General features: G+C 43.3%; 1 protein-coding gene across 1 annotated transcript in view; it reads left to right on the top strand.

The window, feature by feature from the left end:
* drosha (drosha ribonuclease III) overlaps positions 1–10,883 on the top strand; it is a gene marked incomplete at its 5' end in the record, with an annotated part of 79,132 nt that overhangs the window by 40,055 nt on the left and 28,194 nt on the right. Inside the window, 1 exon segment of the mRNA XM_035665676.1 lies at positions 4,879–4,949. Within this exon segment, the coding sequence (XP_035521569.1) occupies positions 4,879–4,949 (71 nt within the window).

Here is a 10,883-nt window from a genome sequence, read left to right as displayed (position 1 = left end):
CCCCCCCCCAGCCCTCCCAACTCTTTCACCGCACAGAGCATTTTCTCCTTACAAGACAAACTCAGATCGCTCACACGTGCCGTAGGATGGTACGGGGGGCATACAAACGCTGTCATTTCATCCTCGCGCAGGCCTCTCTGTCTGACAGAGACGTCAAACCACCACTTTCCCAAAAGCAGCAGGCACCACGTCGACAGACACACACTTTTGCAGACGTGTCGCTGCCTTGTTGTCTGAAGGTACCGTCATTTTTTTATTTTTTTAACACGCTTTTTCCTCCAGCGCGCACAGCCGTAGAATTCAAATGGTTCTCTTTCTGAAAGCTGTGATGGAATATGACATGCTAATAATATTTCTAAGGCCCTGGCAGATAGCTTTAACGGCTTACTATGCATGTTTTCTGACCTTTGTTTTATTTGTTTCTTTGCCACAGTGACCATTGAACCTGGGCTTTGTTGGAAATGGCAGATAATCTCCTGCTTTGCATGGGCAAAGCTTTCCCTCCATGGAGCCGAGAATGTGTCTATCTCCTAACCCTGAGGCAGGGCCATTCTCTTGCTCGAGACAGAGAGAGAAAGAAAGGGAAAGAACTGGAGAGAGAGGAAGAATGGAGGGAGAGCGGTAGAGGAATGGAAAGCAAAGGCATCTGCAATGCAAATGGGTGCCCTGCAACCCTGAATAATTCAAAGTGTTGAATGGAAATCTTGCTTTTCTGATCCCCTGTCATTAACTTCTGCCGGAGTGGGCCATTCTCATTTGGGCTCTTTTGGCCTGCACACCTCCCATTCTGTACCACTCCATCCCCCCATCTCTCTCTCACCCTCTCCGTCTGTACTTTTGCTCTTGCCCACTTTACCTCTTCGTCTTTAGAAACCACTTTCTCCCTCCGCTTATTCATAGAAACTCTGCACGCCTGTTGCCCTCCCGTTTCCCTCTCAGGTCCTCTTCACTGATAAGCCACATCGCTTCCTTCCTACCGAACTGTTTGAAAAGAATTGAGAGGAGAAGAAAAGAGGCCCCACTCTGTTTTTATGGCCCTAATTTCCTTGTACAGTTGATCTGTGGATTATACGCTGCCAGCAGCCATGGGGGATACAGATGGTGAACCTTTGTGAGGGCCCTCTCTAAGCTCTTCCTATTAAAAGAACGGAGAGAAAGGATTATCTCTCACTTGCTGAATATCAGATTCATACACAATGCAGCCGGTGTATTCATTGAGCGAGTACTGCTCCCTTTGTTAATTGCTGCAATGGTACTGTAGCAGTGGTGGAGTTGGTTTCTCGCGCGTTTTCTTTTTTTTTTGTTTCTCCGTCTCACCCCCCCATTCCAATCCTCATTTTTGAAAAGTAAGATGTTTGATGTTACAATGCACCCAGCCAGCCTTTGTCGCTGCTGTGGTGAAAATTCTATTTTCCTGTTTTGCTTTCGTTTATTTTTTTGCCTTTAATGTGTTGCTTTCTGTGTCCGTCTGCTGCTTCAGCCCCCATTGAGCTGAGAGGGAGCGGCTTAATATATTATTTGATGGATTAGAGCCTGAGCGTTTTTGAATAATTCATTCTAGGTTATTAATGTGACTGTCAGCCGCTGGTGTTTCATATGCCCCTGACTCTGGGTTTTTATTGGTCACTGAAAGCCCACAGACATTGGAATTCTATTCCTAAACATAACACTGTACAGTCGGCATAGCTGTCTGAATTAGACTTGTGACAGATGTGGAGATTCATTAGTGGCTGGCCTTCTCTCCCTATGACTGATATTCTCTACACAGTACTGGATGGAAACTTTGTTAGATTTTGTACTCTGTGTTCTCTCTGACCTATATCGAATTTGCATAGTAAAGTTTTTATTTTATCCGTTTAGAGTTGGGCTCAGTTTAAAGGTAGGAAAACTACCAGATGCGTTAAGCTCAGGGTCTAACAAAAAGCAAAGATTGTAAAGAGCATTGTAAATAGGTAATCTACCTTGATACAATTTGAGTTATTTCATTTGTAAGCAAAAAAAAAAAAAAAAAATCAAAAAGGGATTTGAAATAAAGCTGGGATTTTTTTTACTGGATTCAGATTCAACCCAGTTTTCAATCCGTGTCATTAGGTTTTTTAGGAGCTGGTGAATCAATCAGATGTTCTTGGAAGTTTCAAAAGGATGTCTAGTGCGCTCTTAAAGCCAGTGTCCTCACTACAGTGGCAGTGATTCTTCATGCGCATATTCTGACAGGTTTACCTCGCTCGTATGCCTCCTGTGTTTTGTGCTGGCTGCCCTGGCATGGGAGACTGCAGACAGAGTGATTTGGCCTGGGCATGATGTTACTGCAAGATGAGCTGCAGAGAGATGCTAGCATGTAATTGCCAGGTGAGTTCGCTGAGCGCCTTTGTGGGCTGTGTGTATTCAGGGCTTCAGCTGCAACTTTGCACGCTGATGGGGTGCACGGTGAACACACACAGATCTTCGTTTAATGATTGCGGCAAGTTGTGCGATTGATTGGATCGCTTTGGGGCACACTTTTTGCACGGACAGCCGCCTTGTCAAGAGTGTTCTCGCTAGAATTAACTGCATATCTTGGTTTCTTCATCCACAGGCCCTTTGATTGACACCAAAGGTGTTGCTTTGAGATTTTTAATACCTTTATAAGTCTCTTGAGGCCCTCCTGGTTTTTTCCTCCCTCCCGGTTTTTTCCTCCCTCCCTGCTTACCCCACCGCCTTCGCCTTCCTCTTGGAAGAAGTTTTGAAAATCTAATAAGAAGCCAAAACTTTGAGTTTCAACGACTTTGAGGCCTCCATTTGGGGAACTTTCCGAATCTGCTGTGTCATCATAACATGATGAAAACTGCCTTCCGGCCCCACCCACACCCCCCTAGCCTCAGTGTTCACACACTTGAATACATTATGAGTGATAGTTGAAAGACATTCAAAACTTGGTCCTAGGAGGGAGTTCTTATCCTCCCACAGCTGGTCTCCAGAGGAAACATCTGTCACATAGCAGCGTCTAAGACTGAGGTCCACATTATGGTAAAACCACAAATCTCAGGGCTGATGCTTAGTGGAAAACATCCTGTGTAGAACCGCTCCCCTCTCAAGAGCCTCCTGCGGTCAGCCTCAGTGAGACGCTCGCCCTGTCATGCCAAGATTACAGAGGCCGTGCTTACTGATACACATCTGCAAGGGGTTTAGTGGGATGCTGTGTTTGTGGACGACTTCAAGAAGAGTTTAGTTTTATAGATATTGATTTATAGATACATTGTGTTGGGATTTTGGATGCCCATAAGCATTGCAGTAAATTAACTTTTTGTCTAAAACCCACAATGACTAGGGCTTTCCAAATTCACAAGCTCCTTTCATTATTTTACCACTCAACTAGATTTTCATATTAGTAAAGGGCCTCCAAATGAATGAGAGCCTGTTACTTGCCAAAGTGGCTGCTAGGGTGAGACAAAGTTGTCGGGCTTAATCAAATTTTACGAACATTTGGGCAATGGCTGGTAGTAATTTCCCACTCTGTTTAGAAGTAAAGGGCATGCAAGGCAGATAGAGTGGGTGTCCATTTGTGTTTGTCTTTGTGCTAGGTGGTTTGTTTGTATTTTTTTATGGTTTCGGTTATGTAGGCTGCATCTCCTCTGTTTGTGTGTGTGTGTGTAAATGGCCTGTTAGCCATCTGAAAGCAGTTTCCCTCCCCAGATGATGAATCCCTCATATGTTTTTGATGTCGTCCATGAAAGCAGTTTGCGCATTGAGACTTGCAACCGCACCGCGCCCCATTTCCACTGGCTCATTTATGCACATAATAAAAACCGCTGCACGATTGTATACCCAATTTGCCAGGTGGTTATTGCTTTCTAAATTGAATGAGCCACCCTAAGTGTGATGGTTCGAAGTTGTACGGAGCTTAAAGGCACCATGATAGTTCCACTGATTTTAGTAGAAACAGTAGAGGAGCAAAACAACAAAACACACAAAGGAGAGTTGACTTGTGTAAAGGAGCTGACTATTGCAACCGAATGAGCTGGAGATGTTGCATATCATTCCCATAGAGAGAGAAATCTGGGATACTTGTCTTGTTCTTTGCTTGCTGTGACAGCAGCTCTCTCTCTCACAATTTGGGACCAATCCTCTATCGAATATCTTTCTTTGTCCCTTCTCTTTTGTATGTGTGTGTGACTGTGTGTGTGTGACTGTGTTGGTGTATGCACATGCTCTACAATTCAAGTAAGAATCACCTCATTCTGCGTGTTGTGTGCCCGAGTTGTGTAGGCGAGTGACAAAAAGGGCATTTTACTTTTGTCTACACTGTCCATGAATAGGTTTGAGCAGTACATAAGTCTTTATGTTGGTTTGTACATGTTTTTTTCCGGCCTATTCATACCTTAGCATGTGAGACAGGCTCAGTCTGTCACTCTTAATTCTAGTTTGATGTTTATATGACCTTGGCTAGTTCCATTTCATTGTGGTGATGCAAACATCCCTTCCTCTCCTCCTCTTGCGCTATGACAAGGGGGAGGTGGATCTGCACGGGAACCCCGAGGTCATTTCACCGCCAAAAAGCAATAAAAATGCACTCCTACTTTTAATAAAGCAATTATAACTCATTGCCGAGTTCAATTAATTTAAAGTTTTCCATTAGGGGAGAAGTCTGAAATTGCCTCAGAATTGCTAGAATTTTTTTTACACCAGCAATGCACTGGTGGAATGTCACGCTTTTGACAGTTACTTTAAATTTGTATGGGTGGAGGTTGAGCACTGGTTTCATACGTTACAGATTATAGTATTCTGCACAATTTACAGCAGATACTATGGACGGTTTGCACACTGCCTGTTGAAACTTAATTGTATTGATCTGTTTTAATTGATACGTAGTTTCTCGCTTTTGTCTCTCTTCTTTTTCAGGTGCTGTGTATTTGGAAGGAGGCTTGGACGAGGCCCGGCAGCTCTTTGGCAGACTGCTTTTCAACACAGAGGTAACTGACAAAATGTATTATTCAGCTCTAATTGGGTTTCTGCCCTTTGCCTCTCTGTAGTTTTATGAACAGGATGTGTATTTGCATGCGTGCGTGTCTCTTTCTTTTTGTGGACGCTCACATCAGTGATAGAGATGAGCTGCGGCTACGCTAGACGATTTTCCTTTTTCGATCTGTGGAAGACATAACTAACGTTTCCACCAATCTGGTCTCTTTTATTTGTTCAAACCCACACACTGCGTGTTTGGCAAAGTACCACACATTGCACAATATTGAGGCCTTGCCAGTCTCAAAACCTGCGTTCTCACATAATCTCGCTTTACCCTGTAATACTTTTCACTAGCTGCTTATTGTGCGTACGCTGATATACACAAAGAAAAACGAAAAGACTGAGAAAAAAGAAAATCTGGATGAAGCCATAGCTTGGCTTGTATATTTAGCAAAATGAACGGGAGGTGTGGAACATTGTAGTTTGCCAGACTTGAGCAGGACACCTGCTATTGTTTGTGAGTGTGTGTGTGTGTGTGTGTGTGTGTGTGTGTGATCAGCAAGCATGAATAATTGATGATGAATCAGTATTTGCATTTATCTTGGCAAGAAATGTTATGAATCAATTAAATGACTTGCAACACATCTAGTATGTAGCAGCAGGCTTGGTTCTAATTGGGTATTGAGGGTGTTTGTCTCAGATTCAGTTAGTGACTCCCACACACTTCAGGACACATGGCGATCTACCAGACTTGTTTGATCAAAATTGGTAGTCTTTGAGAGACCTGATCAGAGGCTTTAGGACTAAATCTTTGAAAACCTCACACCGCAGAACAGCTGGAGAAGCTTATCATTATTGGCTTAACCCCTCCTGAAATGTGTTTAGTTGGAATCTTTCAACTTGACTGAAATACTTTTTCATAAACTACTTTTTATTAATTATGTAGTTCTTTACGGTACAAAACCAACCATTCTATGTTCTGTTTTAAATTTTATCTTTTTATTTGCAGTTTTTAAACTTTAATGGACAAAGCATTTGGCCTCGATTTGTCTCCATGCGTGGTCAAATTTACTATGAGTCTTTTTTGACTGTGACCAGCCATTGTGTTCGAGTGCTGACAGAGTATTTGCTTCTGCGTGTGGAGCTGAAACGTCCTTGGTTCTGTTATAATGTAATCCTCTGGCCATGAAAGTTGACAGCAGTTATCAAGTTATTGAGTTATCATGAGCTTGAGGTCTTTATTTGTATGATGAGAGATTCCCTTATAAAGACAGATTTTTGGAGCTGCTGAACAGATATGGATTTAAAAAATAATAATAATCATGCATTGCAGTAACTTTAATGTCTTCTAATGCAAAAGAAACGCATTGATACCCCATGGCAAAAGGGGAACCAAAGTAGACAATGTGTATAATGTGAGATGCGGAGTGTGAGCTTAGATAAATGGGGAATAAGGTCCTTCAATCTCAGGGATGTAGACAGGAGCTAAACCTTTCAACTTAAGTAATCAGAGAGATCTTAAAATCAATTCTAAAATCTAATGGGAGCATTGTAAAAGGATGGCTAAAATGCGGGATATGTGATCTCTATTCCTTGTTCTACTTTAAAGTGTCTCCTAAGCATTTTCAAGCCGCTGGAGATGAGTGTGAGCTTTGCAGCTTATGTAATAAAACAAGGAATTAAATTGGTCAATACAAAAGTAATAAAAGCATAAAACTTTCTTAAGCTAAAACGAAAAAAGAACATTTAACAGCCCTTTGTACATGACCTTCAGTATATATTGAGAATAAAAACATATTTCCTTTTTAAGATATTTCTTTATGTTTTTATTCACCACAAGTTGTGCTTTTTTGTCTGCTGAGCAAGGTAACATTCCATTTTTACCAGCTGACTTGACTAGTTGCTGCTCACACAGGAATGCTCCAGATAACTGAAGACTGCCTTGTCTTCAGCACTGCCTGGAATTGGATTGACTCCTTGTTACTAACCAGTACTGTCTTCAATCTCTCACTGTGGTGCCCCTGATTCGGATTCTCCCTAGGAATTTGTCATGACACGGACTTTCTGTCAAAGGAAACACAAAAAGACAGCAAGAATCACAAGCACTCGTCATACCAGTGGAAAAAAAACAAACAGGTTCCTGGTCACACGTGCATCCTTCAAGGGGGCACTGCAGGTGGCATACACCAATCCACTGTGCTCCAGGCATACCCTCAAAATCAAAGCAAAGATGGACAATCCATCCTGACAGCCAATCACTTCTGGCGTGGTATAGTTACAATAATAGTCCAATATAGTCCGAGTTGCACTGCGAAAAACCTTTTCAGTGCGCAACAATCAATAATAAAATCACAGCCATTAAATGCTGTCAATATGCTTAACTCTACTATAAAATTCAGACCACACAGTACAACTATGGATGCTGAGGGAACATATTGACTATGGTGCAAACCAAAGTTAAGGGATTTTAAACTTTGGCCTGAAACTTTTGAGACATGCAGAATAGGGATTGAAATAGTATGGCTTTGTCACCCCCCTGCTGAATTCTCCTGATGGCCGCTCTGTCATACAAAGCTGAGAGGAGACAGATGGACTCAGACCAGAAAGCCAAACACCAGCCGAGTGGTATGACGGGTGTGGGTGTGGGGAGTTGCGGGGCAGACCGGAGAAATGGACGAACAGAGGGAGAGAGAGAAATGTCTGTGGTCTGCAGAACCACTTCAGTCTTTCTGTATTTCTAGCTTAACACGTCAAAATGGGTCTTCACACAGCACATTACCAAACTAATGAGATGCTTTGCAAAACTGAAGGACTCTACATTTTCCTCTCACACCCTGGAAGGTTTGCTGCTCCTATTTGTCGGCACGGTATTCCGTTCACACATGGGTGATCAGTCCCAAACCCTCCTTTTCTCTCTGTAACAACAGGATGCTAGCTGCTGCCTCACTTTTGCTTCCTCTTGTTTTCTCCTTCTTTCTTTTCCATTCTTTCCCTCTCTGTAACACCCGAGGATGTCATTACCCCCACAGATGTTTCGCTCCAGTCCTCTTATGACAAGTCAACACAAAAGCTCCACAACTCCGGAGGTAGAATTTAGAATTGACTACCTAAAACAAAGCACGCATGTAATTTCCACCTCGAGACCTTGCCAGACAAATAGTGGCCCCAGTTTTTTCCTCTCCGTCTCTCTCTGTTATTCTTCTGTTATTCCCTAATTGGTATGGCATTCATGGCTGGAGCGCAACAGTTATTTCCATCCACTTGTTTTTCTCTCAACACATCACCTTTGCTGGCACTGGTTCCCAAACAACAGGGCTCTTGCAGAGGATGGAATCTAGCTTCATTGCACACAGACGCCTGGAGGAAACAATAGATGCTAATTTGCTAATGACATTACTGTGGAGGTTATTAAAGCATCAGCAGAGAGGCAGGAAGCATCTTCTTCAGGGGGAGCAGCTCGATTGCTCCCAACCTGGACTGCAGTGAAATATTGCTGGGAAAAGATGTTGATGCCACTGTGCTGTCCTGAGGGAAGTGCCTCTTTTGAGGAGCAATCACCATAATGATGATCTCACCAGTTGCCCATGGGCCAATCTGTTGGCTTTTATTAACACCACCGCACAAGCATACACTCTCAAACACCAAATGGAACAAAGGTTGCTGTGACTACTGAGGTGGTCACCATGGCACTGTGATGGCTGCTTTTGGTAGTATGGCAGCTCAGCCGTCTCCCTACCACCCTCATTTCTGGGTGCAGTGCCAAAAAGGGTTTTAGAGCAGCTTGCTTTCAACTGCCTCAAGCAGACATAGCATAAACAGTCTGAATCTTTCTCCTTATTTTGATAATGTTAACAGTGCTGGTATGTATTCTGAATTGAATGGGTTTTGAAAAAAAATGCTGGTCAATCAGGTTTTAACTGTATTTGATAATAATGACTTGCTATCATAGTATTATGGTCTCTTGGTACACCAGTAGAGTGTGCTAGGCTTACATGCTCATACGGGGGAAAAGGCTGGCTGACAACTCCCACCACACTAAGGCCACCTCACTGGCGTGCAACAACAGTAACTCCTGTCTCCGTTAGGCAGATTCAAACTAGTCGTCTCTGCGTAAAAACAGATCATTCACTTGTGTTCCTTTTTTGGATACGAGTGAGGGTGAGAATGTTAAGTGTTTCTTTTTTCTGTTACATGAACCACAAACATACACTCGACATCCCTTTTCACTCAAAATGGGGGAGCGTGTGTCTTCTCCACTGTGTCCTTGGTTTGGTGATAGCTTAGAGAACAAATGCATGTGCATATTCACAGACCATTTTCTATTCATATACACTTTTCTGCCCACACTCACTGGAACTATAATGTTGTGCTCTTCAGTATAAATTGCATGATAGACTTCACCAAAAGAGTCGACATTAGTTTTCCCGTACTGGAAGATCACCTTGACCATTCACTGACAGAAGCCTCCATTTTGGACTTAGGGCTGCTTTTATGTTGGTATTGATCAGCGACGCTATCTGTTATCGATTTCTCTGCTGCACTACTACGTTTGATAGATTGATTGGCAGCCCGTAGCTAGAGACCAATTTGTCAAGGAGCATTGGACCTTGTCAGAGAAGAGCACCATTATGTCCCAATCATGGATAGCCAACAATCCCAGGGGTGTGTGGGGGTAGACGGATAGAAAGAGAGAGAGAGAGAGAGAGAGAGAGCGTGTCCATATGTGTGTGGGTAGAGGTTATAGTCGTGTTGCCTATTCACGGTTGGCTTGTGGCCCCTAAGTACCTGCAAGACTGAGCCTGTGTCTCGACTCCCCCGTGGGTTATGGCAGCGCTGATTAAAGCCCACCTTAAAGTGGAGAATGATCATAGGCGGTTTCACCAAGTTGCTTTTCATTTTGCTTTTAATTTCAACTCTCATTATGGGTAGGCCGTTGACATTCAAATAAACATGTTTGCATATGTTTTTTTTTTTTTCCTTTTTCTTTCAGTTTGTTGCAGAAGAGCTCCATCCTCCAAATGGCTGTGATTCAGCTGCTGCACATGATGATTTGTGCCCCCAGTAATTATACCTTCCTCGTGCTGGGAGAGAGAGAGAGTAGGGAGAAGAAAAACCTGTTGTTATTCTTAAATCCCCACTCGATGCTGGCTTAATCATTGTCTGCCTTGTCTTCGGAATGGCTGTAATTGAAACATTAGCTGTTCGGGTCTATATACAGCATGTGGGCGGATCGCGTGCGCCCTGTGGACGGTTTTTAATCATAAGCCTCGATCACAAGCCGAAGCAACTTGTGTGTACTTCACTTCTTCTTTGTTTATTTGTTTTCTTGTTCTCCTCTTCTTTTTCTGCACGTTTCTTGCATTTCAGCTGCATCACTTTCATGTGTTTTTACGGCAGTTTGTGCCGCTGTAAAATCACTATGTCAAAAGCAAGCGATCCATTAGCCAGTGCTATTGACTTTCCTTAAAGCGACGCCATCCTCCACAGCCAAGAACCCATGTTGTATTCACAAGCAGGCTCCGTGTTGACTTGATACCTGCTATGTACTTAGTGCTTTTCAACTCCAGTCCCGGGCTAAGAGACAGGCAACCATAAGGAAGCATTTGCTCAAATGTATTGACCACTTTCATGAATTTTTCATTGGCTGCTCAAGGCGATGGGTTGCCAGCTGGGTGGGTTGTGAAGATGAGGCGCCCATTCGATGCTGCTGACCACACACACACACACACACACACACCCACCCATGGGCTAGCACCGCATTTTAAAGGTTTATCTCCTTGAACCTTTTAAACACCTGAGTGATACTATACTTTAGAGGCCCTCGCCACATCTCTATCACTGCTATGACTCACCCAACATTAGACCCCAGGCCCAAAACTGCTTCTGACTGGCGTTGTCCTTAGCAACAACTTGAGCCACAGCTTATTCTCTCTCTCTCTCTCTCT

The sequence above is a fragment of the Morone saxatilis genome, unplaced genomic scaffold (genome assembly GCF_004916995.1).
Source record: "Morone saxatilis isolate NCDOM2014 unplaced genomic scaffold, NCSU_SB_2.0 Contig0, whole genome shotgun sequence".
NCBI lineage: Eukaryota > Metazoa > Chordata > Actinopteri > Moronidae > Morone > Morone saxatilis.
Note: the sequence above shows the minus strand (reverse complement) of the source record. Positions and strands in the feature narration are given on the sequence as shown.